General features: G+C 39.1%; 1 protein-coding gene across 10 annotated transcripts in view; it reads right to left on the bottom strand.

The window, feature by feature from the left end:
• Ncoa1 (nuclear receptor coactivator 1) overlaps positions 1–18,027 on the bottom strand; it is a 195,682-nt gene that overhangs the window by 13,857 nt on the left and 163,798 nt on the right. For all 10 annotated transcript variants that reach the window (XM_027424560.2, XM_027424565.2, XM_027424562.2 and 7 more), the window contains 5 exons: positions 17,176–17,344; positions 16,653–16,967; positions 12,774–12,875; positions 8,911–9,313; positions 3,410–3,584 (listed from right to left, as the gene is read on the bottom strand). In XM_027424560.2, the coding sequence (XP_027280361.1) occupies positions 3,410–3,584; positions 8,911–9,313; positions 12,774–12,875; positions 16,653–16,967; positions 17,176–17,344 (1,164 nt within the window). The remainder of the gene's footprint in view (positions 1–3,409; positions 3,585–8,910; positions 9,314–12,773; positions 12,876–16,652; positions 16,968–17,175; positions 17,345–18,027) is intronic.

Raw genomic sequence — 18,027 nt, forward strand, 5'->3', positions numbered from 1 at the left:
ACCCTTAGCTCTCCAGTGGTAAGTAGGATACCATGACATTTATAGTTTCAGTTCATTAAGGTAATCACACTGAAATCAATAAGCCAAAAAAAGTCTGTCCATCATGTCTGAAGAAAAGCAGCAATTTCCTACCCAAGTTAATTATAAAACACTGAATATTATATGCCTTAGAGTCAGTCAGTGATGCATCTATGGACCTTTAATGTCTGCACAGTGTGTATGCTTGCTAGGCAGTGTTCCCACAACTAAAGGTACTAAATACATCTATTAAACGATGTTCACTTATTTTGCCTTAGATGGTGTTCATCTGTCAACTGGTAAACAAGTCATCTCTGCATGGAACGAGGCTCTGTAAGTTAACACACGCCGAAGTTCTAAGCACTGCGGTGATGTCAAATTGAAGAAAGCTCAGGGCTTAATTTTCTTTTGATTTACACTTGGAACTATATTTTAGCTTATGTTCCTTCAGATGTTCTTAGTTCCATTTTACTTTCTTCCACCAAAGGAAGAAGATAGGACCCCCGTGGCCTTGATCTCTATTCTAGGTCAGCTAGGCTCCCTAGCAACTTAAGTCTAATTCTCATGCACCCTGCATTCCTATCTACTTCATGGCAGTTATCACTGTTTTCTTGAGGAGCACTACCCATCTGTCAATCCTTAGGAAAGAAAGAGAAAGAGGAAGACACTGGTCTTGAGTGGTTTCCATAGACATCACGTGTTAGTAACAACCAAAGAGATCCTTGTTTAAGTAAGACTAAGAAACAACAATACGATGTGAATTTTACAGTGGTCCTAAGCACTGGAACTTTCCACCCAGAAAAGTGTTACGTGGAGACACAGGCCTGTTCCAGGACACAGGTTTGCTGTAACTACTAGAGTTCTGACGTCCTGCCTTGGAACTCTGGCTATAGCAGAGACAGGTGGCATCATGTGACAGTTCAGGACACAAGTGATGTGTCTTGACTTACAGTGTGTTAAATGCAATAGGTAAGTGGAGCAATGACATCATTTGTTGGTTTGTTTGATGTAAGATGTGGAAAACAGAAAAGTTTTTCTTCTGAACAACTAGAATGGAGTTGTTGTGTATTAAGACGTAAAGAAGTAGAAGAGCAGGTTTTAGGAAGAGTATCGGTTTAGTTTTGTCATGTTAGGTTTATGATGTCTAAGTGTAGATGTCAATTAGGCAGTTGGACATACAGTATAGTATTTAGGGGAGATGTGTAGGCTAGAGATTAAATCTTGACTGTAATAGCATAAGCATATAGATATTTGCTACAGAAAATCTAGAAGGAGAGAGAGAGAGATGGGGTAAATGAGAAAACAAATATCCAAGTGTTTATAGGCCCATGTGTCAACCTGGGGCCAGCAAGGTGTCCTCTTCAGGATTATCACCTACTTTCTTTGGAGTAGGATCTTTCATTGGCTGAAGCTTACCAATTAGACTAGCATGGCTAGTCAGGGAGCTCCAGGGACCCTCCAGTCTTGGGTTGTAAGAATGTGCCACCGTGCCTGGCATTTTTATGTGGTTTCTGGAGTTCAACCTTGGGTCCTTGTGGTTTGCAAGGCAAGTACTTCACTGGTAGCTATTCACTTAGCCTCAACACTCACTGTTTTTTCATGACAGTGTACCATGCAGTTCATGTTGGCCTTGTATTCACTAGGTAATGAAAGACAACCCTGAACTTCAAATCCTCTTGCCTCGACTTCCCAAGTGCTGAGATTACAGGCTTGCCACAACACCAGCCTTAGGATTGGATGCTACAGCCAGGGAACAGTAGCTACGAGGATGAATTCCTGGGCTTGCATGGAGGCCAAGGAGATGATCTCCTAGCAAATGATGGCCTCCAGCAAAAGACAGTAAGAAGTAGAAGGGAAGTCACCAAGAGCAAGAGAGTAAGAAAGAGATGTTCCAAAGTGCAAAAGAAGGAAAGAACTTAAAAAAAAAAGAAAAGGTAAACATGTCAAACGCTGCTGACAAGGACTGTACCCGCTTTATGGAGGATGCTAACCACCTTGGCAGAACATTTCTGGTGTAGTGGTAAAGATGCACCTGACTGGCTCGACAGGGTGTGGGAGGAAAAGAGGTGAGCAGAGCACAGTCTAAAGAATTAAACTGTAAGGTGGAACACAGAAACAGGTTAGGACCTGTCAGCATGGCTTCCCCTGGCCATTCTTTTTCCATTCTTTCCCTAGCTCTCTTCTCTTCTCTTTCTTCTTTACTTCCTTCTCATTCTCTATCCTTCCTTTCTGTTTCTAGGGAACTACCTCAGGGCTTGTCTGTGCTAAGCAAGAGTTCCCCTGCTGAGTTATTCTGCTAGCCACTGTCATATTTAAATTAATCACACAGGTGCCTCCAGTTGGGTTTCATTAGAGAGTTGCCTGTCTAAGTGCAGCAGAGGGAGAGAGCTAGGCAAAGGAGCTGCATGCATACAAGGGAGCATTTAGAACGATGGACAGTGGAATACAAGTGATGTTAGGAGGTTAGGGTTAGAACGCATCAGGAGGCTATTCTTGCATGTTTCAGAGATGGCTCCACTCCCATCCCATTTACACCCAGACCTTACTGCGAGCCACACAGTTCTCCTACAAAAGACTTCCTCTCTCACCTTTCAGTGAACTTTAAGAGAATGTGGTTTTATGTTTTCAACTTTAACTGCCTTACTTATTATGTTGTCAGACTAAATGGCTTCCCTGTCATCAGAACCAAGACACAACCAAATTAAAATCCTTATAAAATCAAGTGATGTGTGAAAAGTTCAGCATTCAGAATTAAAAAAATAAAAAAAAACTTTAGTGAGATAATTTTATAAGCTAAACGGGTAAGATGAGGCCACTAAAAATACAGGCATGCACGAGGAGGTGAGGCAGAATGACTTAGGAAGCCTCGAGATTGCTGGTTATTGTAGGAGGTCTTTCAAACACTCTGAGTGGAATGAGGCTATGAGCCCCTCTGCTCAAATGAACTCCAGCACTTTACTAGTGTGGCTTTAAGACATTATCTACTCTATTTTCAATAAAGAGGTTTTCTTACAATCTGGAGAATGGATTGTGGATATCAACTTTGAATTTTTTCTGAGATAATACAATATTTCTTCCCCTTTGAAGAAAATGTACATCTGTCCTAGAAAAGCTGTTACGAATAAGGGTGGGCCACATCCCTCAGGTGTGTGAGGACTCGGGTAAAAAGGCCAGAGGCCACTAGATCCTTATACTGTAAATACACAAACTGACCTAAATGATGAGTTGATACTTTAAGCATTTAACAATCATTTTCCTTTGCTGATAACAAGAGACAGTTCCTTCTAGTACACAGATGGATTGTAAACACACAGTCACCTTAAGGAAGTATGGCTTTTCTTATGAGCTACAGAGTGCCAGGGATTCTCATACAGAAAAACTATCCCCTTACTTGTTGTTTCCCATTGTTCCTTGTTGCCAGGCCTTCATGTCTGGTGACTGGTACCCAGAAGCGGGTGGAGTTTGTTGGAGCAGAGAGCTTTGAGGAGGAGGGATTGGCATCGGCACCATGGAGCTCCCAGGGCTTAGAGATGGGGCAAAGTTGGCCTCCCCTTGGGGAACCAGTCCTGAAAATTGACACACGTTAACTGATGTAAATACACTATAAATGTATCACATTATAAAATAATGATAATAAAAAGCACCTTCTATAATTTATGTAGAAATGCCTTCTTTCTTTCTTTCTTTCTTTTTTTTTTTTTTTTTTTTGGTTTTTCGAAACAGGGTTTCGAGCCTATCTTGGAACTAGCTCTTGTAGACCAGGCTGGCCTCGAACTCACAGAGATCCACCTGCCTCTGCCTCCAGAGTGCTGGGATTAAAGACGTGCGCCACCACCACCCGGCTTAGAAATGCCTTCTTTAACAGAGGAAAAATTAAGGAAAAGTGGTTTTTTAAAAGATGGCAGGAAATCCTAGTACAAGTAGATAAATAAGCCTGAAGTTTGGAAGGAGTGCTTTTAGTTCCAGTGATATTGATTTGTAGAACAGGACTAATATTTGATCTTGTTTTTTTCTTTTTGTGCTAATAAAAGTTTTCAAGTGCAAAAAGAATAAACATACATTGTAGATTACTTGTCTAATAAAAAAAAAGGAAAGGAAAATAGTCAAGAAAAACATACTTGTGAAATGCAAAATCATCAGAAAGTTGTTGCCACTCTTCCCTAAGCTTCTTTGTGTGCTATGCTTCCCTCCCCCATCTTTAAAAAAGCTTTACTTATAAACATGAACATCACCATGGGATCCATAAAATTCAATGACTTTAGTGAATGTGCAGAGCTGAGTGACTGTTATCACGGTGCAGTTTAGGCATCTGCATCACACTTCATTATCCTGTGCCTGTTTTTAATGGATGATTCCCACTCTCACGCAAAAAGCAATCTGCAATGTGTCTCCATATAAACTGGTTTCTGTTTTCAAGAGAGAGTCTGAAGAATTCCAGGCTGGCCTTGAACTTATTACAGAGTCAAGAATGACCTTGAACTTCTGACCTTCTTGTTTCTACCTCCTTAACTGCTGAGAGTATAAGAGTGTATGTAACCATGTAAAGTTGATGTTCAGGGCCTGTGCAAGTTAGACAAGCATTCTTCCAATGGAGCTGAATCTGCAGACTTCATAGGGATATCACCATATACATCATATATGTGTCTGGCTTCTTTCACAAAGCATAGTACTTTTGGAACTTAACCATCTTGTAGCATTTGCCAGCTCAGGGTTCATTGCTTTTTAAAAATAGAAACATGCTTACCCACAGACATCAGTATAACTTAAAAAGCAATTGATATAAAAATAGGAGTTTATCTATAGCCTTCTTATTCTGTTCCAGTGATATATATCACTCTGTGTGTGTATGCGTGTAAAGTATTTGAAATTAGGCAGTTCTCTAGTTATGTCTTTCATACACAAAACTGTTTTGGTTACTCTAGTTCCTTTAAGTTTCCATATACATTAGAATGTATAATGTAGGATGTTTTCAATTTTGCTAAAAACCATGTTGAAATTTTAGATTGCAATGGATTATAGGATCAATTTCAAGTGAATTATTAGTATTTTTTTAAACTCTGCTTTTATGAGGATGGATGTTTTGCCTGTATGCATGTCTGAGCACCACATGTATGCAATGCCCATGGAGGTCAGAAGAGGGTGTCCAATATCCAGGGACTGGAGATACAGACAGTTGTGGGTGCTGGGACTCAAACCAGGTCCTCTGGAAGAGCATCCTGGTGCTCTTAACTGCTGAACCATCTGTCTATCCTTTATCACAATTAGATTTTTGAGACAAGGCCTTTCTGTGTAGTCCTGGCTGTCCTAGAACTTATCATGTAGACCAGGATGGCCTCAAACTCACTGAGATCCACCTGCCTCTGCCTCTTGAGAGGTGGGATTAAAGGTGTGAGGCACCACATCCAGAATACTTACACTTCTTTAATCTTGAACAGTTTCCACTGTCATTCTCTTATGTAATTTTTAATCAGCTATTCACCCCATCTACTATGTTTTTCATCTACCCGCCTCTGTAAATTTGATTTCTATTTTACTTATACTATGTACTATTTAGTATGCTCAAGCTTCCTTCTAACTTAATGAACATACAGAACACATTCATAGTTTCTAAGTCCTTAAAGTTCCTAATCATTTTAATATCTGTGTAGTTTTTATTAGTGTGTATAAATTATATAAATACTAGGTCTCACTATGACATTTTTACATATGCATATAATATATTCACTTCTGTCATTATCTTCTCTCCCTGGTCCCCTTGTCTTCTCAAATATTCTGGGTTGGGTTTGATGGCTAATTTTTCTCATTATTAAATTTTCCTGCTTCTTTGCATGTCTGATGGTTTTTAAAGCCAAACTTCAGATTCTCTGAATTTTACCTTTTGAAGAGCTGGATTTTTTTAATTATACAATTTTTAATTTAAATTAGAAACAATCTTGTTTTATATGTCAATCCCAGTTTCTTCTCCCTCCCCTCATCTCTCGCCCCCTATTGACTCCCTATTCCATCCCCTTTCTGCTCCTCAGGGAGGGCAAGGCCTTCCTTAGGCTAAGGTAGGAGTCCCTTAAAAAGTGTTTCTTTTCATGCTTTTATTATGCTAGTACTGTTTTCTTTTACACGTGTTTCCCTAAGAAAATGTATTTCACAGTCGAAGGCTTTTAAGACAAAGTTATAAAAGTCTAGAAGAAAAGAATGCCATAAGCAACTCATAATTTAGTATGTTTAAATATACTTAATATACTCATGTATATTTTTAAAAATTATTTATTTTTTTAATGTGGGAGTGTCTGTACATATGTATATGGACCATGTGCATGCCTGGTGTCTGCAGAGGGTAGAAGACAGCGACAGATTGCCTGGAGCTGGAGTTACAGACAGTTGAGAGCTGCCATGTGGGTGCTGGGAATTGAACCCAGGTCCTCTGCAAGAGCAGTGCATGTTCAGCCCCTTCATAACGCTGACCACAAGCATGTTACTATGTTCTTATGTCTTTATAAATACAAATCCCTGTATATAATACTCTACTGTGTTCTGTCACTGTTAATGGTCTTTTTATCTTTTTGTGTGATTAATCTGTCCAGAGATGTAATTTACTCACTTTATATTTTTCACAGGCTATAATTTAAAGAATACTTTAAATTTTCTGTGAAAGCTGTAATCTGTAATTTGTATAGTAAATTTCTAAACTTTCTTTCATTTAATGCTTAACTATTTTTTAAAAACTGGATATAAATAAAGCTACGTATTCCTTATCTATATGTAACTCAAACTCTAGAAAATAATTTAGATTACATGGAGAAATTTTTCTTTCACTTATAATTCTTGAGGGTACATTTTTGTATTTGACATAACTTTCACTTTTATGTGGATGATTTCTGTATGAATCTACATTTAAAATTTTCTTTGCTTGAAGTCTTAAAATATTTGTTTGATGTATTTGTTGTTAATTTTATATGTGATGAAATAATTTCTTTGAGAAAAAAAGGTATATCTGGGAAGAGAAAAGATACAATGTTCTAGATATTAAGCTACAGAGTTAAAATGAGCAAATTAGAGAATCCAAGGACATTGCAATTCTTTTTTTTTCTTTTTAGATAGGGTCTTAACCCAGACTAGCTTTGTAAGGGACACGTAGCTCAGGATGACCTTGACCTTCTGATCTGCTTCCACCTCCCAAGTGCTAGGACTACAGGTATGTGCCACCATGCCTGGTTTGCATGGTGCTAGGGCCTCATGCATACTATTACCAACTGTGCTAAATCCTTAGCCCCCAATACCATGCTTTTTGATGTTTCTTCCTGCTCTATACAACATGTATGTTAGAATGCAACTGGAGTAACAGGTGTTTACAAGCCAGCATGTAGTGCTGTGAACCAAACCTGGATCCTCTTCAGGAGTAGCTAGTGCTCTTAACCCTGAGTCATTGCTCAAGGCCCCACCCCCAGTTTTTAAATGATTTTAAAAGAGGACTTTTAAAAGTAGTTTATAACAAAACTGAGTGGAAAGTGCAGAACCCCTGCACTCTGCCATTTTACATGTACAGCTTCCCAGTCCCCAGCTTGTACCAGTATGGGGCTTTGCTTACAGTTGACTGACCTACACTGACATTGTTATTATCCAGAGTCCAGCAGAAAGAAGAACTTGGCCAATAAGGAGTCTGAGGTAGAGTTGTATCTCTGGGCTCAGTTGTGTCAAATTTACTGGCAACGGAAATAGAAGCATAAAGCAAACATAGTTGAAAAGCCCTTGCATCTGTGTTTCCTTACAATGTGCTAAATGAATTTCCTTCTCCTCCCTTCCCAACTCTATCTTCCTCCCTGCTCTCTTATCCTGCCCTTCCTTGTACTGCCTTGCAATCCCTCACTTCCATCTTTCTTTTTTTGAGGGATCTGAAAAAGGTTGAGCTTTTCTGGAACTTGGATTCCACCAATTTAAAACCTGGTTTCAGAGCCCTGTGAGCTGGCTCTGTCACTTGGGAGCACTCTACCATCCAGAGAGTAAAGATCACACACTTGCATCCTGAAACACTGCTATTCAAGGAAAAGGAACAGATTTACAGTATTGTTTCCAGGCAGCCATTTCATGTCAGTGTGCAAGCCGGTAAAGCTGCCCTTCTTGTTGCGTCACCTTCTGAGTTTTGCTTACATTGTGAATATAATACAAAGAAAAGTTACAGTTTGTAAAAGGTTTTTAGGGGTGGAATGCATGCTGCCTGCACATGCCCGCCAGTCAGCTGCCTGCTCATGGGATTCTTCTCTTAGAAGCCTTAGAACTCATGTTTAGTTCATTTAAGGAGTTTTTTTTTTTTTCAGCAATTGGTCGTTAATTTTTCATAAATATGACTAGAACATGATAGATTAATCAAGTATGTATTATCACTACTGCCTTTTAGAATTTCAGAGTAATAAAAAATAAAAAAAGATCATTGTCTAGGATAAAGAAAGTGGAAAACACTGCAAAAAGATTAAAAAAGAAAACTTCTATAAATCAGAATATTCACTGTAGAGTGGGTCATCTTACTTAGCTAAATGTGGTATCATCAATAAGAAGTCTGAGATACTTGGTAAATATTAATTATCCTTATATAAACTATCAACAAAATCATCCAATGGCTCTGAGTTAATCCACTAAAACATGCCAGCTGAGAAAAATTTTGAGTAGATTTCATAGGATTCAGGAGGGAAAAGTAAGTGAATTTGCTTTGTACGAAAAATGTTAAGTGTCTTAGTCCCCGGATTTATTAATCACTCAACCATTCAGTGGTAAATGAGCCTGGAGCCTGTGTCTCCTGACTAGTAATCTTTCTTCTGCAGCATATGCCCCAAGGTCTGGGCATGAGCAAAGCAGGACCTGTATCTACAGGTGGATTGGAAAAGCAACAGAAGCACTGCATACCTGATCCCGGATACTGGAAGACATTCTGCTGCATCTGAGGATTGATGCCAGTGCCAAACTGTCCTCCCATGTTTCCTGACATGCCTCTGTTCACCATGCTGCTGCGGGTGGCCAAGGACGCCTCAGGGTTGGCTGCCAGCTGAGAAAAAGGGCTGGTAGAAGCAGGTGGGGTTCCTGGATTTGTACCATAGTTTGGTGGGTAGGGGAACTGCTGGGGAGCACCCTGAGGAAGACGGGGGTTCCCCATCTGAACTGGCAGTCCAGATGAAGGAGGGATGCTGTTCCCAAAACTTTGGTGCCTCATGAGCATGGCTCTTTGCTGCTGTATAATCTGCCTCTGTCGATGCTGCTGACTGTACAATTCCCGTTGACGCTGTGCCAACATCTGAGCATTCAGGGGAGGCTACAAAGAAGGAAAAATACCTTTTAAAAATATTGATGATTTATTTTTACTTTTTATAGCAATTTTTTATAGAATCTTTGGATATTTCACATCATGCACCCCAATCCCACTCATTTCCAGTTGCTCCATATTTGCCCTCTACCTTTGAAGCCTCCCCGTGAAAAGTAAATAAAAACTAAAATAAAATAAAAATTCAAAAAGAAAAGGAAGGAAAACAGAAACCAAGAAGAAAACCATCTTGTTGACCCCTCTGAGCAACGACCTGCTCTTCTATCAACCTCAGCATTCTGTGCATGTACCATTCTGTTCCTCCATCTTTCCCACATCAAGGAAAAATATCTGATTAAAATTATTATAATCATCTACCTATTCTAGGAAGCTTATAAGATAAAGCCTGGTAGCTTGGAGCAAAATAAAATGTAGCAACCATTAGGCTACAAAGGAAGCTAAAATGGTAAGGGAGGATCCCTTAAGTAAAATCACAAGGGAAAAATAAATCAAGTATATTTTATTTTAAAAATATTTTATTTATTTTATGTGTATGAGTGTACACAAGGAATGCAGGAACCTGATGAGGTCAGAAGAGGGCATCATCCCCTGGAACTGGAATTACAGGTGGCTGTGAGCCACCATGTAGGTACTGGGAACCAAACCAGGGTCCTCTGCAAGAGCAGCCAGGGCTTTTAACTGCTGAGCCATCTCTCCAGCTTCTTAGTACATTTTATAGGTCACAAGTAACTAATAAATGCTAAGATATTATCTATTAGCTGTTTAAACACAAATTCAAAACTGAATATCAAAAAGAACTACATAAGAAAACTCAAAGTAAATGTTAACTAGTTTTGTGATACTGGACACAAAAATCACTGAGACAAACTGAGCTTGATGAGTTCACCCTAACACAGTGGGACTATGAGTTCACCCTAACACAGTGGGACTATGAGTTTACCCTAATGCAGTGAGACTATGAGTTTACCCTAACACAGACTGAGTTCACCCTAATGCAGTGAGACTTCCATTTCTAATGCTCTTCTCTGTTTCTCTAGAGAGGCAGTCTTCCCCCTTCCTCATTGTCTTTACTGCTGCACTCTGTTTAAATGAATAAAGTATGATTGAAAGTGATGTTGATTTCTTTCATTATTCTTTTCTGTATTTCTCAAACTATATCTGTAATAAATAGGTATAACCTTTATAAATAAAGGAAAACTTATAAATATCATTAAAATGTGGAAAACTACAAATTGGAAGATTCAGTGCCTAACAAATTACCATTTAAAAAGAAAATAATTAACTAGAAATAAGATCATTAGCAGAAGTAAATGGAAACAGCTATTTTATATCATTATGCAGCATAATAATACTCTAGGCATTATCATAAGTGGCTTAATAGCTTCACGATTATGGATGAGGAAAGAGGTGGTAAATTAGGCTGAAACCACTTTTCAGTTTTCCCATGAAAAGCAACATGGCATATCAATAAAGCCTTCTTTAGAAGGTGTCATTTTAGCCTGATATGTATATATATATATATATCTTCCTTAAAATGAATCTGCTGACTAGATGTCGTCCACTTTGGAAAAACTGAAACATGGTTTTCTGGAAGAAACTTGAATTGTTGAAGTGAGGTCTTGTTTCCATACAACCTAATTTCTCCTACATGGGATCCAACTCTGAAACTTACAACTTAAAAGACCAAGAAACTTGAATGTGGACTTGTGAGGAACTCATATCTGTTTTTGAGAAGCAGCTTCATCAGCACCACCCCTTTGATTAGTGGTAGCTTCCTGTATTTGTCCCAAGTTTATCAAGTTTGCCAAGAGATTTTTGAAGATTTATTTTTACCATTTTGTTTTATTTTAAAGATTCTTTATTTTTATGAGTATGAATGTTTTGCGTTCATGCATGTCTGTGTACCATGGGCCAGAAGAGGGTGTCAGATTCCCCTGGTACTGGAGTTACAGCCTAATTGAGCTGCCACGTGGATGCCGGGAACTGAACCTGGGTTCTCTAGAAGAGCAGTCAAAGCTCTTACTCACAAAGCCATTTCTCCATTTCTGTTTTGTTTCTTAAGATTTCTTTATTTATGTATTTTATGTATATGGTAATGCTTTGCCTTTATGTATGCCTGAACACCACAAGAGGGCATTGGATCCATTATAGATCAGATAGGTGTGAGCTGCCATGAGAGTCCTGGGAATTGAACTCAGGATCTCTGGAATAGCAGCCAGTACTATTAACCTTTAAGCCATCTCTCCAGTACCATATTTTTATTGTTTTTAATTATGTAGAGGTGTGCATATCTGCACATGGGTATGTGCACATGAGTGCAGGTACTCCTAGAGGTCACAAGTGTCAGATCCCTGGAACTGGAGTTACAGATGGTTTTGAGAAACCTGACCTGTATGCTGGGAATTGAATGTGGGTCCTATAGAAGAACAGCCAGTGCTTTTATCTGCTGAGCCATCTCTCCAGCCCATGAAGGGTTTTGTTTGACTATGATTCTTCTTTACAATTCTTTTCTCTCAATACTTATAGCACCTTGGTTTAAGAAAACTTAAGTTGCTGAAGTAAAAATATTAAAAAATATATGGAAGGCCACCCAGGCTTTTTTGTTTGTTTGCTTTTTTAAAGAGTGAAGCCCCAAGGATAGTATGGTTTTGCCAGTTATTCCAGATTGGTCTTAAACTTTGGATTCTTTTGCTTCAGCTTCTTAAGTACTTGTGATTACCATACCTGGATCCACCCAGTTCTTTCTTTCCTTCCTTCCTTTCTTCCTTCCTTTCTTTCTTTCTTTCTTTCTTTCTTTCTTTCTTTCTTTCTTTCTTTCTTTCTTTCTGGTTTTTTTTTTTTTGAGGCAGGATTTCTTTGTAGCTTTGGAGGCTGTTCTGGAACTTGCTCAGTAGACCTGGTGGTGCCACACCTTTAATCCCAGCACTTAGGAGGTAGAGACAGGCAGATGTCTGTGAGTTCATGGGCAGCCCAATTCTTCTAAAAGTGTTTACTGTGTTATTGTGCATGTGAGTGCATGTGTGCCATACTGCATACACACACAGGTCAGAAGACAACTTTGTTGGGTGGATTCTTTCCCTCTGGAGAATTCAGGTTGCCAGGCTATGACAAAAGCGTCTTTACCCACTGTGCCATCTCACCGGCCCTCATACAGTTATTTTCAAGTATAAAATTCTATGACTTTAGGTTTATAAACAAGGATCTTTAAAACAAATATAACTAGAAAATGTTGATGTTTAGGCTCGTCATGGTGCATGGTTTTCTACTTGACCATCTAGCATCATGAAACAATAACAAAAACAGTGAAACGAAATACAGAACATTTGCCTTTAGATGAAATACCAGAAAGAGCATGACAAGTAGACTACCAATTCATTCTAGAAGCTCCCAGGCCATTTCATCAACACTCAGCCAACCTGGAGAAGTTTACCAATGCCAGGCTCTGCTTTACCTGAGGCGTGATCTGCTGCTGCATGCCTGACCTCATGTTCATGCCAACAGGGGCAGTTGCTGCAAACTGGTTCAGGATCGCTTGCCGGTTTTGGTGCATCAGCTAAGGAAAATGGAGACAAGGAAGGGTGACACTTCTACAGTCAAGCATGGCATGACATTAAAGGTAGCGCAGGCTTTACTGATCAGTGAAGCTTTTTAGTAGTGTGGTTGGTAACACCTTCCATTCTACTTGTCAAAAGACCAATAACTCCCACTGTTTATCACACAAGTGTTGCTGACAGGACATTTATAGGCAGGATATAAACATCAATATACACACATGCAACATTAGTGTACTTCAGAGAGCACGTGAATAGTTACTTCAGGAAGGATGGTATTAGATGAAAAGACCTTAATATATCACGAATGAAAAGCAAGTATGAAGTGAGGTTAGCCCTGCAAAGGTCTGGAAGAGAAATGGAAAGCAGCATGCTCATTTGGATCTTTATATATACTTGGGGAAAATCCAATGATAATCTGATATCATTAGCCAGAGAGAATTACATAAGAAACAAATGCTCTGAGAAAATGGATTATTTATTTAACTCGAAAAAGTAATCACTTTAAACCCACATTTCCCAAATTGGTGTTCTAAAGAACATTGTTCTGCAGGATATTAATAGATGTGCCAGGAAAATGGCATACTGTGCTGTAGGACATATTGGAAATGAGGGTTACATAAGGTGAAACAGATTTATTTACTGCAGTAATTTTATGCGCCTTTAATTGGCCAAAGCACACTGTGCATCTCCAAGAAGGGTAGACTGCAACTTGCTCATCACAAATCTTTTTTTCTGATTTATAACTATCAATATTTATCTTCGAGAATAATCTGTAGGGCACTGGTTTGGAAGCTCAGTCTAGGCATCCCTTCACTTCATCAGGTAATAATAAAGTACACCTGGAAAATTTCATTGTAGCTAATCCATAGATCAAACTTTCTTCCTCAATATAATTTCGGAAGAATAACCCCTTTGAAGGGCTAGTAACAATAACACTATTACTACATTGTTTGTTGTTTTTATTCTTGTTGCTGCAGTGATGGGAACCGACCCTTGCACATGCTATGCAAGTACTCTGCTTCTGAGCTATACTTAGTTGTCACTGTTACCCAGGTAGGTTTTAAACTGCTGGGCTCCAATGATACTCCTGCATTGGTTTCCTGTGTAGCTGGTAATAGAGGCATATGCCATGAAATTCAGCAATATGTTACCTGATGTTTATTTAATATTTTGCAACTTGCAAATTATATAAATGAATAATTATGGACAAGTTTTATTGAACTATATATAAGAAGAAAATCTATTAAGAGTTTTATAAAAATAAAAATCCAGCCAGGTAGTGATGGCTCATGCCTTTAATTCCAGCACTTGGGAGGCAGAGGCAGAGGCAGGTGGATATGAGTTTGAAGTCAGCCTGGTCTACAGAGCTAGTTCCAGGACGGCCAAGGCTGTTACACATAGAGGGACCCTGTCTCAAACAAACAAAATAAATAAATAAAACCCCACACGAGCAGTAATTCAGTTTCTTCTTGCCTAACAGCTTATGTCTTAATTCTGGATTCATTTATTTTCTGACTTACATTAGATCAGAAAAAAACAGACTTTGAGGAAAAGTTAATACAATATATAAATGTTAAAATACAAATTCCAGGCCTAGTGGAATAAGATAAAACATTCACAACTGTTTAAAAAAGAAGTCAAAGGAACTCTTGGTATCTAACCTATGCACTTCCTACACGCAAAAGACCATGGCCATAAGTATACAGAAAGCTGGAAAACACTTCCCACCTAGAACAAGCCCTCTAGGGTAGAGCCCTGGCATTCTCTGCTGCATTCTTACGCCATGAATATTCTTTGTAGCACTCTGCTCATCAGTCCTGCCACTTCAGGAACAAATGGAGGCAAACCCAGCTTTCCCCCTGAACTGAATATGAAACATTGTTTCACTAATTCAGGATACTGACCTCATTCCCTGGCCAGCCTTGCTTGTGCAACCTTCAACTTGAGACCATATTTTCTTTTCTTTATTTTTTTTTTTGGGGGGGGGGCTCGAGGCAGGGTTTCTCTGTGGCTTTGGAGGCTGTCCTGGAACTAGCTCTTGTAGACCAGGCTGGTCTCAAACTCACAGAGTTCCACCTGCCTCTGCCTCCCAAGTGCTGGGATTAAAGGCATGTGCCACCAACGCCTGGCTGAGACCATATTTTCTTAACTTCAGCTTGTGAATTGAGGATATATGCATATCTCTACATGTACCTCTATTAGTTTTGACTTAGCACTTAGCACTTTAGCACAGTGCCTGTAGTGTGATCCAATGTTTCTGGCAGACACAAACATAGTCAGTTTTGGCTACTTAAATTCCTTGTATGATTTACTGTTTGTATCTTTTAGAGTAGAGTAGCACCCCAAGTGTGTTTAATTAAGATGCCAGCATTTCTATGATTATTTTCTTTTCTGAAAGTGTACAACAGATCTGAGTATGATGACACTCACCAGTAGTCTCAGCTCTTGGTAGGTTGAGGTGGGAGAATTCTGAGTCTGAGGACAGCCTGGGCAATACCTACCTTGTCTGAAAAGCTAACAAACCAAAAACACAAACCACAAAAATACAGAGAACCCACACCCACAACAATGGTCAAGGAACCAGCAAGTCCAATGAGAAGTCCTTTATCTTCACTAGTTCCTTAGGAATATGACTTTTATTTCTCTTTCTCTTGTCTCTTAATTCACTTTGAGTGCTTTATTCTATCCTAGCATTTTAAAACATATTCCTTTTTATTACATTATTTAGATTTTCCCATTTCATCTCTTCTTGTCCTCTCTTTCATCATCACCCTCTGTTTATAGAATAGAAATACATTTACACTGTTTATTATACTTGCTGAATATAATTTTATAAAGCTAGAACTCATTAAATGCTACAATATGCCTGGCATTGTGCTAAGAGCTTTACATTCTCTTATTTGATCCATATGCTTCTTTATGAGGCAAAGGAATTATCTGACTATTTTTTTGTATTCAGAATTGATTACTCTTATAGCCATTATGCCATATTGCCTTTCCTTTTTCTAGGATGTGTGGGTTGAACACAGGGCTTTGAGCATGCTGGAAATGTCCTAGCTTTCTAACGTAGCTTATTATTTATTTTCCTTCCTGAATTAGTACAGCTCTAAGCAATTTCTTCAAATATTTTTCTAGAAACTCAAGAAAATATACATGTATGGCTGAAAAATTAATAACAAGCAGCAACGACCTATATCCCCAGTCATGATTCTTAGAGATGGCATTTTATACCATCTTCCTCTGTGGTCCTTGATGATCACCTCCCTGTCTGCTGCTAACACAATCTTAAATATTTATAGCACTACATTGATTCATTTCCTGTCGCACAAGATATCTGAATCATGCACAAAGCCCAGGTCCTCAAATGCATCTTTTCTTTCATTCATAATATCACTAAATTTCAATCTCACCAACTTTAAATAACAAAGTTTACTTTGTTTCAACAATCCAAAAGGTCTTTCTTGTTCTACTTTATAAACTAAGGTACAGTTCTCTTTATTAATTTAGTAACTATATGATATATAATCTAAAACTAGTTTATATCTTAAAAACAAAAATTATATTGCTTTTAAGCTGTAGGGTTCAAAATACTTTGCTACGATTAGCAATCTTTAATAAAAGGCCCTTACTCCCATCCTAGCTGTCCCACGTGGCTTTTTGAGTCTTTCACCAAGATCTGGGAGTGGATCAGGCACTTTCACTGTAGCAACTCGGTTGTCACAGAGTGCTTTGGCACAAATCTTGGGGAAGAATCAACTGCAGAGGACAGCACTCACCTGCTGCTGTCCCTGTAACCGCTGCTGTAGCTGCAGTCGCAGCTGGTTGGGTGCAGCTGGAGGTCTGTTTAGAGTCTGCCGGGGCTGCATGCCCATGCTGGGTGAAAAGGTGCCTCGGGGAGGTGTTACTTGAACTGGCATAGTCCCCAGTGAAGGTTTCTGCCTGACCATGCCTTGGAAAGGACCAGGGAGGCTGGCAGTAGGAGAAGGAGATGAGTATGGCTGGGGGTAGAGGGCGGGTCTTTCTTCCATCATCAGAGGTGGTGTTGCTTGCTGTGGCGGAAACCTCTCAGATAATACATCTAATCCACCTCCCTGTTGGAAAAGAAGCCAGAATATTTTATAAACAAGGTCTGGCACCAAAGAGATGATGTCTGTACATAAATTTGCTTCTGGGAGCACATTATCTCTAGAAAATTTTAGAACACATTCAATCTGAATTCATGCTCTTTGGAAGCTCATCACCCAAAGAGACCATTGCTTTATAGTCGCTCTGGTCCTCAAGACTAGTCTGAACAAGCACCTGGACAAGCTTGTCGATCCCCAGCGCTCTGTCTAGCTCGGCCAGCTCTGTTTCATCTTTGCCACTGAGGAAGGACACCAGTTGTTCCAGAAGGGCCTTCTCATCGTTTCTTCCTTCTACTGTTGTTGGTGGGCAAAGAAGCTCATCTAATTGTGAACTAATGCATTGGCTGTGGGAGTAGAAGATGAGAAAGGCAGGAAAAAACAATTCAATTTTAAGAACACAAAGGATACACAGACATATATGCACTAATCTGGTTTTAGAAAGGTCTGTTATGTTGGCAATGAAATTCAGAAATTCAGAGAACATGTTATTGGATGTGTGTGTGTGTGTGTGTGTGTGTGTATAGGGCACAGGTTGACACTGGGTACCTTTCTCAATTATCACTTCATCTTATTTTTCTGAGACAGGGTCTCTTCTTGAACCTGGAGCTTGGTTAGACTGGCTAATCAGCAAGCCTGAGGTACTCTCTGATCTCTCCTTCCTCAGTGCTAGGATTACAGGCAAAGCTATGCTTAGATTTACTCCTTCCTTCCTAGTTCTCTCCCTTCCTTCCTTCCTTCCTTCCTTCCTTCCTTCCTTCCTTCCTTCCTCCCTCCCTTCCTCGACTGTGGGCTCTGGGATGCATGCTTGGGTTTTCATGCTTGTGTGGCAGCACTTTACCCAGTGAACTATCTTGCTAGATCTTCAGAATTATTCTTATTCTATTGTGTAGAATTACCATTAATTACTATGACTGAATCATAGTCAAAATAGTGAATTTATTTTATGCTTTCAAAGATGACTAAATTATCTTGATAATAGAAAGTAAATATTATATACAAAAGAAATTAAGTTGAGAATTATTAACAT

The sequence above is a fragment of the Cricetulus griseus genome, chromosome 7 (genome assembly GCF_003668045.3).
Source record: "Cricetulus griseus strain 17A/GY chromosome 7, alternate assembly CriGri-PICRH-1.0, whole genome shotgun sequence".
In the NCBI taxonomy this organism is placed as follows: Eukaryota; Metazoa; Chordata; class Mammalia; order Rodentia; family Cricetidae; genus Cricetulus; species Cricetulus griseus.